The 17,061-nt window shown below is 38.5% G+C and overlaps 4 protein-coding genes across 6 annotated transcripts in view; 3 read left to right on the forward strand and 1 right to left on the reverse strand.

Annotated features, from left to right (window-relative positions):
* The window catches only part of LOC131016788 (putative late blight resistance protein homolog R1C-3), a 135,161-nt gene extending 131,620 nt beyond the window's left edge, over positions 1-3,541 (forward strand). The window contains exons 1-2 of one of the 3 annotated variants that reach the window (XM_057945518.1): positions 511-965; positions 1,049-3,541. In XM_057945518.1, coding sequence (XP_057801501.1) covers positions 684-965; positions 1,049-3,484 — 2,718 coding nt within the window. In that variant the 5' untranslated portion in view covers positions 511-683 and the 3' untranslated portion in view covers positions 3,485-3,541. Of the gene's footprint in view, positions 1-510; positions 966-1,047 lie in introns of those variants that run through there. The other 2 variants (XM_057945519.1, XM_057945516.1) reach the window with 2 other exon arrangements.
* Positions 1-17,061, forward strand: part of LOC131016908 (uncharacterized) — a 1,184,262-nt gene that overhangs the window by 627,016 nt on the left and 540,185 nt on the right. The gene's annotated exons all lie outside the window — the stretch shown is intronic.
* Positions 844-17,061, forward strand: part of LOC131016813 (putative late blight resistance protein homolog R1C-3) — a 101,932-nt gene continuing 85,714 nt past the window's right edge. Inside the window, exon 1 of the mRNA XM_057945562.1 lies at positions 844-945. The gene's annotated coding sequence lies outside the window, so the exon portion shown is untranslated. The remainder of the gene's footprint in view (positions 946-17,061) is intronic.
* LOC131015728 (uncharacterized) lies at positions 6,439-15,260 on the reverse strand. Its single transcript, XM_057944148.1, has 2 exons — positions 14,926-15,260; positions 6,439-6,894 (listed from the first exon to the last, which is right to left on the reverse strand). The coding sequence occupies exons 1-2, from the start codon at positions 15,258-15,260 to the stop codon at positions 6,876-6,878; spliced, it is 354 nt and encodes a 117-aa protein (XP_057800131.1). The 3' UTR covers positions 6,439-6,875.

Below are 17,061 nucleotides of genomic sequence, written 5' to 3' on the forward strand. Positions count from 1 at the left end.
TTAATTAATCTTGTACAAATCTACCCACTGTCTTCAACCTATTGGGAAATTTCTAAGTTGAAGATGTTTCAACAATAAGTTCATATTTTAACTACCATAATTTTCATAATTATAATATTTTAATAATTATTGATTTATAATATTAATAGGACCTATATATTTATAAAAAAGGTTCTATAAAAAATTATTATTTTTTATTTTATTAAAATTGATGATTTTTGAATTGACCCAAGTTGGGATATAAGAAATTTATTAGTTCGTAGAATTGATTAATTTATTCAGTGTTATTTTAAAAAAGGGTTTACTTATTTTAAAAAGGGGTTTACTATAATTATAGAATTAAATGACCAAATTGTTAATTGAAAAATTAAATATAATAGATATTATATCTATATTTTTTTATTTTATCAAATAAAATAACATTAATTATCCGTATCCTCTTTTTTACTACTACACTACACTGTAGGGCCAACCGAGATATCTTATCTTACCTTAGCTGTTGATGTGATTGTGAAAGGTAGAAGAAAGCTAGCCACATATTGTTTCTGATAATAATGGAGAAGATAAAGCCATTGTTACTTTACACATTGTTTCTTTGTTGAACCTAACTAAGATTCTATCAAATTCTTGACCGAAATTTTCAGGAAAAATATACACTGCTTTTCCTTCAACTGAGATTGATCATGGCGGCCTATGCAGCCTTAGTTTCCCTTATGAATACAATCGATCAGATCGAGCACCACCCTTCCCCTCCAATTTGTATCGACAAACAACAAGTTGAATCTCTCGCTCAAATTCTTACCTTTTTGCAGGAATTTCTTGAAAGTTATAAGTCCCCTGTTTCTGACGGAGATGAAGCCGATCCTCTGGAGATGCGTATTGTAGATGCAGCTCATGCCGTTGAAGATGTTATCGAATCACATATTGTGAACGTGATTGAACTGGGTAGATCTAATCCCAATGAAGTCAGTTTCATCAACTTGTATCAAGATCTACAACAAGTGATTGAAGAAATGAATCTCTAACTCAAATTGTTACCTTCTTACAGGAACTTTTCGAATGCTGTGACTCCTTTTCTGACTACACCGATGTAGAAGATCTGTTGGAGATGCCTTTTGCGGCTGAAGAAGTGAATTCTAGAGAGGAAGTCAGTTGCATCGACTTCTATGAAGATCTACAGCAAGTGATTGAAGAAATGAATGTGATCAAGAAGGAAGCCATGGAAACTTCAGCTGAAGCTCAGCTGCAGAGAAAGGTCTCCTCGACTCGAGCTGGCTCATTGACGTCTTCTTCTACAGTGAAGGAAAGCATGATGGTGGGCTTTGACGACGTGGTACTTCAACTCTTGGATAAGCTCACTGGAGGGAACCGTAACCGCCAAATCATCCCAATCACAGGGATGGGCGGGATTGGTAAGACCACTCTTGCCCGAAATGTTTTTGAGCATGCCCTCGTTAAGGAGCATTTTGATATTCATGCGTGGACTACAATTTCTCAAACTTATAATGTTAGAGAAACACTTAGACAAGTTCTTCACCAAGTAACTGGAAATTTGGGTAGTGATATGAGTGATGAGAACGAATTGGGAGAACAATTGTACAAGTATTTATACGGTAGGAGGTATATTATAATACTGGATGATATGTGGAGTATAGAGGTATGGGACAAGATGAGGATTTTCTTTCCCGATTACAATGATGGGAGTCGAGTAATCGTAACAACTAGGCTCTCAAACTTGGCTACTAAGTTGACAAACTCTAACAGCATTGGTATGAGATTTTTAGATGATGTTTTCAGCTGGAGTTTGTTCTCCAAAACTGTATTTGGGGATGAGGATTTTCCTCTTCATCTGGAGGAAATCGGAAAGAAAATTGTTGGGAAGTGTAAGGGACTTCCTTTGTCGATTGTTGTGATTGGGGGTCTTTTGGCAAAGTCCGAACTTACACTGGAGTATTGGGAGCACATAGAGAAAAACTTAAGCTCAATAGTGAATTCGGAAAATGATGAATATTGGTTGAGAGTATTGAAACTGAGCTATGACCATTTGCCTGTGTATCTGAAGCCTTGTTTTTTGTACACGGGGATGTTTGGGGAAGATCAGAGAATTGGAGTCTCAGAACTCATGAGACTATGGGTTTCTGAAGGCTTTCTCAAACCAATAATCAATAAAAGCTCGAAAACAATTGCCAAGGAGTATTTGAAGGAGCTAGTCGATAGAAACCTCATTCTAGTTCATGAGTTGGGTAAACTTGGGAATATTAAGTTCTGCAAAATGCATGATTTACTGAGAGATCTATGTTTGAAAGAAGCTGAAAAGCAGAGGTTTTATTATGTCTTAGGACAACATTGTCCTCGAGGGATAAATAGCCTACGCCGCATTGTTATTCCCAAAAGCACTTCACATACGACAGTCAAGGATGCAATGGAAACTATGTCGTCACGTGCTCGTTCTTTCATATGTCATGCTGATACGGTTCCAGAATCGCTAGATTTCAGATTTTTGAGGACATTGACTACAGATAAGGATTCCAGAGGGTATTTAGAAGAAAATGTGTTTCAACTGGTGAACTTGAGGTACCTTTCAGGTGAATTTCGTAAGGGGTTCCAAATCCCTTCTTCAATTAGTCTGCTGTGGAATCTACACACACTAATTGTTTCCATTTGGGGTGGTGAACCTACAACTGCACCAGTAGAAATTTGGAAAATGCATCAGCTTAAGCATGTCGAGTTCGGATCTCCAGGAATGTATCTCCCAGATCCTCGGAGCGGGCATAGTGATGTTATGATGGAGAATCTAGAGACGCTCAAAGGGGTGCTTGATTTCAACTTGAATGAAGAAATGGTTAAGATAATTCCCAATATCAAGAAACTGTTTATAATGTACCTGCTTAAAGTAATGGAGAGAGTGAAGTGCCTCAGCTATCTGAGTAAGCTGGAAATCTTGGCGTGCATTATTGATGTTGGAAGTGATGCTGAGTATCTGCAGAGTATTAGCTTCCCGCTCTCACTCAAGAAGCTGTCACTTCAATGCGGAAAGTTGTTCCATTTGGAGGAAATTCTGGAAAAGATAGGTTCATTACCACATCTTGAGAAGCTCCAACTGGTGTCTGGGCAGTTTGCAACACGCAGATGGGAAATAGTTGAAGGCCAATTCCCCAGCCTCAAATACTTGAGTTTGGGGGCGTGTGGGGATATGGAATGTTGGACGTTAGAGGGCTCCTGCTTGCCACGCCTTGAGCAACTTCATCTCACGTGGATGTGGTCGTTGGAGGAGTTCCCTTCAGAAATTGGAGAAATACCAACACTCAAATCAATTGGATTGCGGAATTGCAGTGAATCAATGGTTGTGTCTTTGAAAAAGATAGTAGAGGAACAAGAGGAATTACAAGGAGAGCCATCCATTCATGTTCTAGTTAAGTCATCCAACGTCAGCCAAGAACTGCAGAGCTTGGCAACTCCCAACTTTCGTGTAGTCAAATGGTAGTTTGATGTGATGAGGAATTGAATTGTGGGAATACTAATTTGAGTGATTAATTTTCAATCTCTCTCTTCCTTCTTCTAAGCGCCGGATCATATATGGCTTTCTTTTTATTTTACTAATAAATTAATTAATTTATCACAAATCTTTTCTATTCATCTTCTTAGTTACCTAAATTACTGGAGTTCAATCCTCAATTCTCTCATCCTAAATCCAAATAAAAAAAAACCCACGCTTCGCAAAAACACACTATTTTTCCTTATAACTTTGTATTTTGCTTATTTTTAATTATTTTTATTTTTAGCGAGATAAAACATGGCTCAATCTTTTAAATGCTTTAAACAAATTATTAAAGGGCAAATAGCGTCAAAATCCCTATACTTTCCCCGCTTTCGCATATTTCCCTTGACTTTAAAAATTCGCGATAGAATCCTTGACTTTAAATCCCGTTCGCGTTTCTCCCTAAAAAATGATCGGCGATTTATAGAATGCTGACATGGAGTCCGAAAATCCACGTAGGATTAAATTTCGGCGTATTAAGCGACGTAGTTTTACTTAATAACGTAAAACATCGTCGTGTTCGGATCAGAATTTTTAGAACCGCCCTCACCGCCGGCCCCAGTGCCGGTGCCGTCTGCGACCTCAAAATTCTCATCATCTCTTTAAAGAAACACGGCTTCAATTTCTCCAAAAAATTCGAACTCGTCACTTCTATGGCATTTATAGTACAATTAGGGCATCAGTCTTGGCTGAAATTTCTAATTTGCCGTTCAAAATCCACAGAATCGATTGAAAAAATTGAGGGTTTTTTTCTTCAACGATCTGCTTGTTCTCCGCCGTGGGGGACCAAGTCAGCCGTCGTCGAAACATTTCTTCACATAAGAATCATCTATTTGGCGGCGCCGGCCTCCGCCATGCACTGCTGATTCTTCCCGTCTTCGTCGCCAACGAGCTCCTCCAATTTGCTCAGGGCCTCGAGATTCTCCGATCTGCTCCGCCGGCTGCCCGCAGTGCGGATGAGCTTGATGACGGCGGAGCGGTGGAGGGGGGACTTGGGAGTCGGGATCCTATCGATCCTGCTCTTCACATTGGCGACGCACCACACCTGAATAAGCCGCCGGAGCATGTGGTTGGGAGTCAAACCGGCGGATTTGGACAGCGACAGCTTAGTAACCGGGAAAACGACGACGTTTTTGGTTGATTTACGTGACTAAGCAAACTTAGTTAGATGACTCAGCAAAATAATGCCACATAAATGACACGTCATTGTAGTTACTCGCCGGAAACTTTATTAAGGGAAAATTACGAAATTAATCAACGGTCAAGGATTCTATCGCGAATTTTTAAAGTCATGGGAAATATACGAAAACGGGGAAAGTATAGGGATTTTGATGCTATTTGCCCATTATTAAAACTAAATACTAAAAACAAGATTTGTCTTGCTAAATGTACAAATAATTAAAATTAAGCAAGAAATTAATTGTGCCATGGGATGAAGATGTGAAGCTATGAGAGATTGAACTTTAGGGGGCGTTTACTTTGCACGATTAATAAAATGGATGATTGAGTATTCTTATCATCAACGATGGGATTACTCCAATCCCGCCTTTTTCTATAAAATAAAAATCAAACAAAATTAATTTAAATGATAAAAATAAAGGGCTCAAAGTTCCAATCCAACAAAATAAAGTTTTTGACTGAGCTCAAATTACCTAAATAGAACATGAAAGGATGGATCTCCTCTTGTTCCTCTACCATCTTTTTCAGCGATACAGTCAGTGTTCATGGTCAGGAATTCAAGACACCGACAAGTCCTCTAAGAAGGCACGAAACACTGATGCATATGTTGTTTCGGTTTGCTTAACCGATCTTTCCCCTGCAGGAAAAGGAGCGGTCAAGCTATCAAAAGCAACATACGCACCGGTGCTTGTGCCTCCTTAGAGGACTTGCCGCCGGTGTCTCGATACCTGGCCATGCACATGGATATTTCTTCGATTTTGCCCGAGGCTTCCATTTTCGTGTTTGCTATGCTCTAAGAAAATAATTATGTTCTAAAAATTTACCCCAAAAGTCACGTCAAATTGATTCAATATAAAAATTAAATATTTAAAATAAATAGTGTAAATATGAGGATTTGGACTACAAGTTAGCAACATGAATTTTGATATGAAATATATATTTATGCATCTAAAATTGTAGTCATATAAATTATAACATCATTATTTTTTGCACTCTTATTTATTTATTTTATTTTTGGATGGTGTCAACATAAATATAGTTGAGCGTTAAATTTATAATGTAAATTTTTTTGTTAGATTTCTTATGGAGAATTATAATTTATGATACTCAAACAACATTAACTCAAGTTATTTTTCAGAAGACAAAAAATTATTAATTGCGTGCAATGTATATGTTAGATATTTGAATGACTTCAAATATTTTATTTATCAAAATAAAAAAACTAAGAATGTTAGGATGCAGTCAAATAAAGAGTATTTGCTATTTGATGGGCAACATAATATTCTTAGTTGCCTAAGATATTATATTTCAAATTATAATTATTTGTCTTCATACAAATAAATTAGTTATTATATTACACATCTGAATATATTGTGAATTAAATAAGGATCTAACTTTTATTATGCAATATACCTTACATCATGTATTGAATGGATTAAAATGACAAAAGGGGTAAAAATTTGGGACGAAGAGAGCATTAAGCAATATATCTAACATCATTTATTTGTTCTAATTACTTTAAGTTTATCTAAAATTCAAATTGACCAAAGACTTTAATCGATTGATGAATTTATCGGCGATGAAATATTTGTTTCGTCCCTGGAATTATTCTCTCTCTCTCTCTAGTCTATTCTATTACAAAGATATTCATGTTGTGCATCAAGCGGGTTACAACACTATTCTAGAGATGAATTATGAGTAATCAAAACAAAACAAGCAAAAATACAAACCCCATATACATTGACAAAAAGAATGCTGTTTAGATGAATCCTCACCAACTTCGATATACAAGATCAACAATTTCAATACAAAAAATTCAAGAAACTATAAGGAACACCATACCTACATCGACACAGAAGAAGCGGGCGATGGAACAACAATTCGCAACAACTTTACAACTCATACCATCTTCACCAATGTATCCTGCGCCTTTGATGAGAAAACAAGATAACATCATCCCTCATTAAAATGGAACATGGCCCTGCATTGTCAAGAGTTTCAGCGACAACGAACAAACCTGTAATATGTAGGCCTGCAATTAGAAGAAGGAAGCAGAAGCCATCAATACCACAAAGCATAGTAGTAACAACTCATCATTTCCCTCTTAATTCAAGCAACAGCTCTTTGTCCCTCGTCTTTGAGTTGTTCTGTCTCAAGATTAGGAGGCTCCATGGATTCTAAAACAAACACAAACTAGTCCAGAATCCCAAAATTTTACAGTCTGATAGAGGCAACGGTAGCAATATTAAAGATACCACGAGAAATTCACACAACATAAGAAATATGAATGCTACAATGAGTTAGACCCTCAAAGGCTCAAACTGTCACCAGCTTTATTAACACCATATGGATGCAAGCCGGCCTTCCCAACAACATTTTGCAGAAATCAGCTAATACATGTAGGAACGAACAACATAAACCTAAAGCCGTTCCAATACCAAATCTGTACATTATCCAAATACCGCGGGAGAAGAGGCAAATTGCATCAAAATTCATCAATGTGCCCTTAAATCTAGATCCAAATCTAGTTCCCTCCTACATTACAATAGGATTCGCAAATGCAAAGAGTGAAGATGGTCAAGAACAAATCACACGAATCAGCTAGTAGATATAGAAGTAAACAACATAAACCTAAAGCGGTTTCAGCAAATCTTGATCTTCAGATACCAAGAACGAATCACACAAATCAGCTAGATATGGGACTAAACAACATAATGTTGGAAATATGGTTTTAAGCCATATCTGAAAATTATTATTTAATTAAATATTTATTATTTAATTAAAATAATTATTGGATGTTAATCTACATCTCGAGTAGATCAACGTGATATACTTGAAGTCTCAAAACCGATTTCCGATGAGTGAGATATTGTATGTCAAAGTTTGGATGTTGAAGAGGGAAAATAACATTTGTTATGTTATCCCACATTGGAAAACATAGAGATGTTTTTCATGTATAAGAATAGCAAAGCACATGGAGTTGATAAATTGACTTGTGGGCTTGCTAGTGGGCTTGATCTAAGTACTAGCCTCGCGCGCACACACACGCGCGCCGCCGGCGACGTCGCCGCCGCCGGACGGGCGGGTCGGGTCGGGTACGGTACGGTACGGGCCAAGGACTTGGATCTTGGCAATTGGTGCTTTGGGGTGGTGTTTGGGGCCCAAACTATTTTTTGGACCAACTCCACTGGGCTTTTTATTTATTGGCCCAACAGAATTTTTTATTGGCCCAACTGTTTGTTTAATTCCCAAGCCCAGCCCACTTCAGCAGCAGCAGGAAGAAGCAATAGCAGAAGCACGCCTGCTACGACTTCTGCATGGCAACTTCAATTTTGCAGCTGAGTTTCTTCAATGACTGCGCCCACCGGCCATCATCTTCAACATTTACGGCTTCCAGCCGTCGGAGTAGAATTCAAGGTCTTGAATTCATACTTACCACATGTCTATAAATAGACCTCTGCAAAGCTTGCAGAAGTAGAAACAAAGAAATTATGCATTCTGCCATATACACTCACACTCTCTGCATAACACTTGTGCTCAGTTCTTGATCCTATTTAGTTCGCCGGAGCTCGCCGGATTGTGGTGCTACATCCGACGAGACGTAGTCGTTTTACCTTTGGGGAAGATACGCCAAACCGAAGAGCACTACCGGGGCGATAATCTTCTTGCGGGAAGAGATTTATCTCGACTCGACTTTGTTTATACGTATAATTTATTTATACAGTGTATTTCAGTTGTATCAAATTATTTGAGTTGTAATTTCTCAAATTATTTACTTTGTAATATTTTCAATTATTTTGAGTCGTAATTTCTCAAAATAAATATTTTGTAATATCTCGATCGTGTACCCGATTATAACAATCGCAAGAAGATTATTTCTCTGCCGTTGATACACGTTCGAGAAATGGCTCACACCGACGTCAATATGGATGGCTCCACCACCTCTGCAACCATCGGTTCAACCACGTCGTCAATATTTTCCTCGTTTGCATCAACGGGGGCTTCATCGTCAACATCTAGAACTATTGGTCTTGCCGAGAAACCATCAACGTTCTCAGGCAAGAACTTCAAATATTGGCAAGAGAAGATGCTATTCTACCTCACAACCGTGGGGTTTGCCGGATTCTTAATGGAGGATAAACCTCCAACCCCGAGTGAAGGGGAAGGGGAGACAAGCCAAGAAATTCGTGTCGGATATTTGAACTGGTGTCGCGGCGACTACTTGTGCCGTAACACCGTTCTCATGTCTCTGGACGAATGGCTCTACCGTGTTTTCAAGGTTCATGAAACCGCGAAACAATTGTGGGAGGCCCTTGATCTAAAGTATCAAGTGGACAAGGCGAATACTACCAAGTATGTCGTTGCCAAATGGTTGGAATATAAAATGGTTGACTCCCGACCATTGATGGACCAAGTGGAAGAGTTCCAAAATCTTTCACATGAGGTTCAAGCCGAAGGGATGCCCTTGGCGGATGCATTGCTCGTTGCAATCATCATAGAGAAATTACCTCCTAGTTGGAGGAAATTTCAAAACCTTTTGAAGCATGAGCGCTCGGAGATGTCCGTGCCGATATTGTTATCCAAGCTTCAAATGGAGGATCACGTGAGAAGTCGTGATCAAAAGGGAAAAACTCCGATGGAGGCAAAGGCCAATCTCGCCGAGAAAGGCAGTCCCTCCAACAAACGTGGTCGCCCTAACCCTAATAATAAGGGTGAAGGGAAGCAAAGCGGTAGTCAACCATCAAAGTTTGATGGTGTATGTTATAATTGTGACAAAAAAGGTCACATGGCTAAGGATTGCCGCAAGCCAAAGCGGAAGAAAGCAAATGGCAACGTGAACAACGTCGAGAAGGACTTCGACGATTGGAACCACGATGACTTTGCTGCCATGATCTCCGAGGTGAATCATGTGGACAACCCGAACGCTTGGTTCGTGGACACCGGCGCTACCGTCCATATATGCATAAATCGTGAGTTGTTCCACAACTACAAGGAAGTGGAAAACAAAACGATAATGGAGGCTAGCGAGCGGACATCCCAAGTCCTTGGCATGGGAGATGTGATTCCTCAACTCACGTCGGGCGTGGAGATCACATTAAAAGACGTATTACACGTTCCAACTGTCCGAAAGAATTTAATTTCGGGCTTTAGGCTTACGAATAAGGATTTTGAATTGTTTTTCAAATCTGACTATGTTGTAATACGCAAGTGGGGAAAGTTCCTAGGGAAAGGCTATGCCTCCGAAGGACTTTTCAAACTTGGTGTAAGAGCTTGTAAGCCTGCCAAGGCTAAAATCAATAAAGATGCATCAACCTCTTCTGCTTACTTGATTGAGTGTTCTGATTTATGGCATTGTAGACTTGGACATGTTAATCTAAATGCTATAAAGAGATTAGTAAAAATGAATTTACTAAAAGTTGATAAATACAACTCACAAGTAAAATGTGAAGTTTGTATTGAAGCCAAAATGGCTAAGTTACCGTTTAAATCGGTAGAAAGGAGCACTCAATCATTGGAACTTATTCACACCGATGTTTGTGATTTAAAGTTCGTGCAAACTAGAGGTGGCAAGAAGTACTTTATCACCTTTATAGACGATTGCACAAAGTATTGTTACCTTTACTTATTGAAAAGTAAAGATGAGGCTATTGAAGCTTTTATAAACTTCAAAAATGAAGCCGAGAATCAACTTGGATGTCGAATTAAGATGGTTCGAAGTGATAGAGGTGGAGAATATGTAGCTCCGTTTGCCGAATTATGCAACGAAAGTGGTATAATCCATCAAACGACGGCTCCTTATTCACCACAATCTAACGGCGTTGCTGAACGCAAGAATCGAACTCTTAAGGAGATGATGAATGCCTTGTTGATTAGTTCAGGATTACCCCAGAACATGTGGGGGGAAGCTGTCTTAACGGCCAACTATATCTTGAACAAGATTCCACTCAAAGGGAAAGATGTAACTCCCTATGAGCTATGGAAAGGAAGGAAACCTTCGTATAAATACCTCAAAGTGTGGGGGTGTTTAGCCAAGGTAGAAGTGCCTTTACCAAAGCAAGTTACAATAGGACCTAAAACGGTTGATTGTATCTTCATTGGTCATGCACTTAATAGCAGTGCCTATCGTTTTATAGTGCACAGATCGGAGATACCTGATATACATGTTGGGACAACGATAGAATCAAGGAATGCTATATTCTTTGAAAATATCTATCCTAACAAGGATAAAGGTACATCGAACTCTAATGATGGAGTTGATGGTGATGCTACAGGTTCTAAACCTATGGAAGTAGCTAGTAATTCTACTCAAGTAGATGATGCCACGGGTTCTAATCATGTACCACCTAATAGGAAAAGACCAAGGTCTAAACCTATGGATGTAGAACCGAGACGTGGGGAACGAGTTAGAAAAGCTAATGTCTATGGACCGGATTATGTTGTCTTGATGCTAGATGGCGAACCGGTGACGATTAAAGAAGCTATGTCTGGCTCAGATGCAGCTCTCTGGAAAGAAGCCATCGATATTGAGATTGATTCCATTATGCAGAATCATACTTGGGTGTTAGTGGATCTACCACCTGGAAGTAAAGCTTTAAGATGCAAATGGATCCTAAAGAAGAAGTACAAATCTGATGGTACTATAGATAAGTACAAAGCCCGACTTGTCGTTCAAGGTTTCAGGCAGAAAGAAGGGTACGATTTCTTCGATACCTATTCACCTGTGACCAGACTAACATCTATTCGGATGCTTCTCGCTATTGCTGCCTTGCACAATCTCGAGATTCACCAAATGGATGTGAAAACTGCGTTCTTGTATGGCGAGTTGGAAGATGAAATATATATGAAGCAACCTGAAGGGTTTGTAGTACCTGGGCAAGAGCACAAAGTATGCAAACTTCAAAGGTCTTTATATGGGTTGAAGCAAGCACCGCTTCAATGGCATTTAAAATTTGACAGTGTAATGTTGTCAAATGGATTCAGAATCAATGAGTGCGATAAATGTGTCTACATTAAGAATTCTAATAACGGATATGTTATTGTTTGTCTTTATGTAGATGACATGCTCATCATGGGAAGTAATTCCCGAGTGATTCAAGAAACCAAAGGCATGCTAAGTAAAAAATTTTAGCATGAAAGATATGGGCTTAGCTGATGTTATCCTTGGAATTAAAATTCTAAGAAGACCTGATGGTATTACTATAACACAATCTCACTATGTTGAGAAAGTGTTAAAGAAATTCAAACGCTTTTGACAAGCCAATAGCTAAGACACCATGGGAACCTAGTGTGCATTTGAGTGTACACAAGGGAGAACCTGTTGACGCGATAGAATATGCGAAGATTATTGGGAGCTTGTTGTATCTAACAAATTGCACTCGTCCCGATATAGCATGCTCGGTCAACAAGTTGGGCAGCTTTACAGCTAACCCTAGTAATGAACATTGGAAAGCTCTTGAAAGGGTTTTGAGATATTTGAAATATACTCAAAACTATGTGATTCATTATACTAGGGAACCCTCTGTACTTGAAGGGTACTGTGATGCAAATTGGATATCTGATGCCAAAGACTCGTTTTCAACGAGCGGTTATGTATTCACTGTGGGGGGTGTGGTGCTGTGTCTTGGAAATCCAAGAAGCAAACATGTATTGCTAGATCGACCATGGAATCAGAATTCATAGCTTTGGATAAAGCTGGTGAAGAAGCCGAGTGGCTTAAAAATTTCCTCGAGGATATTCCATGTTGGTCGAAACCTGTGTCGTCCGTAATAATTCATTGTGATAGTCAAGCTGCTATCGGACGAGCACAAAACCATTTGTATAACGGTAAGTCGAGACATATTCATCGACGTCATAATACCGTGAGACATTTGATCACTAGTGGAGTTATCTCAATTGATTATATAAGATCAATTGATAACATAGCGGATCCTTTGACAAAAAGTATCCATCGAGATCAGATGTATAAACTGTTAGGGGGAATGGGTTTGAAGTCCACAAATTAAGGATAATCATAGTGGCAACCCAACCATGATGACTGGAGGATCCCAAGAACTTGGTTCAATGGGACAACTAAGCTATGAAAATCCGTGTGTTGAACACTCGAATTGCCTATTCCTTGTAGAACAGTGAGTGTTCGGAAACCTGCACGTGGTGAGGTTAAGTCTTTGACTTTTAATGACTCTAGAACTCCTCGAAGAGGACAAGTATAGCAGGATACTTGAGTTAAGAGTCACCTATGTAAGTGTGAAGTGGGGCCGCTTCGATTGAAACACTTATGAATCCAAAGAGGTGTTCCAAGGCCAGTAATGGACACAAACGTGAGAACGAATAAGGATTGAAGCAATATTGTGTCAATATTGTTGACTAAGTATACACCGAGGAGGACTAGTTCAAGGAACACAATCCACTAGGCCGCCGGTATACTCGATAATATTGACTATGGCAGGTTCAAAGCCACAAGCTACCTTTCCAAATGCAATGTTGTCTCTTAAGATGACTGAGCTAAGTGTTTGCATACTTTCGCATACTGATTTCTCACTCATGTGGGGGATTGTTGGAAATATGGTTTTAAGCCATATCTGAAAATTATTATTTAATTAAATATTAATTATTTAATTAAAATAATTATTGGATGTTAATCTACATCTCGAGTAGATCAACGTGATATACTTGAAGTCTCAAAACCGATTTCCGATGAGTGAGATATTGTATGTCAAAGTTTGGATGTTGAAGAGGGAAAATAACATTTGTTATGTTATCCCACATTGGAAAACATAGAGATGTTTTTCATGTATAAGAATAGCAAAGCACATGGAGTTGATAAATTGACTTGTGGGCTTGCTAGTGGGCTTGATCTAAGTACTAGCCTCGCGCGCGCACACACACGCGCGCCGCCGCCGACGACGATCGATCGGACGGACGGACGACGACGTCGCCGCCGCCGGACGGGCGGGTCGGGTACGGGCCGCGGCCAAGGACTTGGATCTTGGCAATTGGTGCTTTGGGGTGGTGTTTGGGGCCCAAACTATTTTTTGGACCAACTCCACTGGGCTTTTTATTTATTGGCCCAACAGAATTTTTTATTGGCCCAACTGTTTGTTTAATTCCCAAGCCCAGCCCACTTCAGCAGCAGCAGGAAGAAGCAATAGCAGAAGCACGCCTGCTACGACTTCTGCATGGCAACTTCAATTTTGCAGCTGAGTTTCTTCAATGACTGCGCCCACCGGCCATCATCTTCAACATTTACGGCTTCCAGCCGTCGGAGTAGAATTCAAGGTCTTGAATTTATACTTACCACATGTCTATAAATAGACCTCTGGAAAGCTTGCAGAAGTAGAAACAAAGAAATTCTGCATTCTGCCATATACACTCACACTCTCTGCATAACACTTGTGCTCAGTTCTTGATCCTATTTAGTTCGCCGGAGCTCGCCGGATTGTGGTGCTACATCCGACGAGACGTAGTCGTTTTACCTTTGGGGAAGATACGCCAAACCGAAGAGCACTACCGGGGCGATAATCTTCTTGCGGGAAGAGATTCATCTCGACTCGACTTTGTTTATACGTATAATTTATTTATACAGTGTATTTCAGTTGTATCAAATTATTTGAGTTGTAATTTCTCAAATTATTTACTTTGTAATATTTTCAATTATTTTGAGTCGTAATTTCTCAAAATAAATATTTTGTAATATATCGATCGTGTACCCAGTTATAACACATAAACCTAAAGCGTTTTCAGCAAATGTTGATCTCCAAGTATCTGACCCAACACCAAATCTAACTTGCAAATAAAAGTAACCCCAATCCAAACATGTACATTATCCAAATACCGCGGGAGAAGATGCAAATTGCATCAAAATTCATCAATGTACCCTTAAATCTAGATCCAAATCTATTGCCCTGCTACATTACAAATTTACAATAGGATTCGCAAATGCACAGAGTGAAGATGGTCAAGAACAAATCACACAAATCAGCTAGTAGATATAGGGCTAAACAACATAAACCTAAAGCTGTCTCAGCAAATGTTGATCTCCAAGTATCTGACCCAACACCAAATATTACTTGCAAGTGAAAGCAACTCAGACTTGAAATTGTCGTTAGCAAAAATGTTTATCATCCAAATCTCACCATAAATGAACCAAATAGCATCAAACCTAAACAATTAATCCTCCAATCCAAAACATCACAAACACTGCAACAAACCTCAACAGCACGAGTTGCAGCACCGCCATTGTGAGAACCGCGAAATCCCCGCTCAGAGCATTACATTCCTTGGGCGTCTTGAAGAAGGACAGAGAGAACTGCTTGAACACCATACCAACGTCGAAGTAAATGAGGCCGGAGCTGGGAATATCGACACGAATGCTCTTCACGGGCAGCCACAGGAAGAGATCCTGGGCAGCAACGCCGGACAGATCGGAAACCTGGCCGTAGCTGAGCCTGCCCGTAATGTTGCACTGGTATCTCAACGGCGTCTCGAATTTGGCGTCGCTGGGCGAGGCGGAGAGCATGCGGAGCTGGAAGATGTAATACCCCATATATTTTTATAATATTTCTATTAGTATATATATATATATATATATATATATATATATATATATATATAGGGTCAAGTTAAACAGAGAATGCTAAATATTTAGAGAATAGAGAAATCGTGAAACAAAAACGAACAGATCTACAAATTTAACGAACAGATCAATGTAACGCATGAACAGCAATTTGAACAGACGTATTTAGTAAAAAAAAAGAAAATCTCGCCACCAACAGGATTCGAACCCTGGGCAAATTGCTGTTCATGCGGTACATTGATCTGTTCGTTAAATTTGTAGATTTGTTCGTTTTTGTTTCCGATTTCTCTATTCTCTAAATATTTAGCATTCTCCGTTTAACCTTTCTCTATATATATATATATATATAAATATATATGCTAATAGAAATATTATAAAAATATACGGGGTATTACAGAAGAGGCCCATGGGCAGGATTTCAGTACGTCGTAGAAAGACGCCCTCAAATAGGAAGCGGAACCTGCTGCCGCAGACGCCGTTAACATAAACACTATCGTTAGGATTGTTGCGCCGCGATCTATGGAAGCCATTTTTGGCCAAAAAAATTGCAGGACTTTTCTACTTTGTTACTTATACACTCACCTAATCACTTTTTTACTTTACTATCTACATACTTAAGACATTAATATTCAATTTCTTAATTTTCGTGCTACAAAAAGTGACTCAAGATTCATGGGACGGAGGAAGTATGAATTACGAGCCTATAAAAAATAAAAGAGACATTATCAATAGAATACACATAGAAATAGTGAGTCTTGCGAAGAACACTTGATACTAGCCCATACACTAACCAAGCCACTACTAACAAAACAAGCCCGGAATAGGCCCAAGCAATGAACTCAAGCCAGATCCAGCCCAGAACAATTATCCCCAGCAGTAGGCCCATAACAAATTTTTTGATTCATTATCACTTCCATTCATAATAATAACATTCACATAATTTCAATCATATTTAAAATAAAATTCTTACTCTACTAACAATTTAATTCACATTTTATTAAAATATATATTTATATAATATATAAAAGAGGAGTTCTAACGTTTTTTTTTCCCATCAAAATTTCTCTCTCTTCAATTTTCTTTTCTTTGCTTTGATTTTTTTTTTCAAAATATCATCAACTCTCATTCATAAAAATAATATTCATAAAATAATATCCCCTCTGTCCCATTAAAATGTCCTATTCTCTCCATAATGGGATGTCTATTTCTTTTTTGGCAACATATTCTCTCTCTATATCTAATATTTAAACAATTTTCACCAATTCATTTTATCTACTAATTATGCATTTCTTAATCTTTGTGTCCAAAAATAATGAAATGTCGTAATTTTTTTATTAACGGAAAAGAGTTTTTATTTACTTTACTGTTACTCGTGGAGCTCGAAGCAATCTCCAAATCATATGGAAGCAAACTGTAGTCGTAAATAGCAAACTAGGAAATCATCCTTCCCTTTTACTTAAGAGCCAAAATATGACTAGTCCTTTTATATTCATTACTCCCTCCATTCTAATAAAATATACTATCCACTTCTAAATAACAAGAATCTCACTTTATTAGGAGAAGAAAACTTGTCTAAAATAGATTAAATACATTTTATGTGAACAAACGAAAATTGATAAAATGTATCCATTCCTAACGGATACGGATTTTAATAAAGTAGTTAAATATGTTATGAGTATAGTTTAGGTATCACTTTATCATGAATGGTGAACTTATAAAAAATAAACTAGATATATTTTATGTAAACGAACGAAAATAACAAGTTGAATAC

Source organism: Salvia miltiorrhiza, chromosome 3 (genome assembly GCF_028751815.1).
Source record: "Salvia miltiorrhiza cultivar Shanhuang (shh) chromosome 3, IMPLAD_Smil_shh, whole genome shotgun sequence".
In the NCBI taxonomy this organism is placed as follows: Eukaryota; Viridiplantae; Streptophyta; class Magnoliopsida; order Lamiales; family Lamiaceae; genus Salvia; species Salvia miltiorrhiza.

What these genes read in the sequence shown, in the direction of transcription:
- LOC131015728 (XM_057944148.1), bottom strand. Translation starts at nt 15,260, where the DNA reads ATGGGGTATTACATCTTCCAGCTCCGCATGCTCTCCGCCTCGCCCAGC.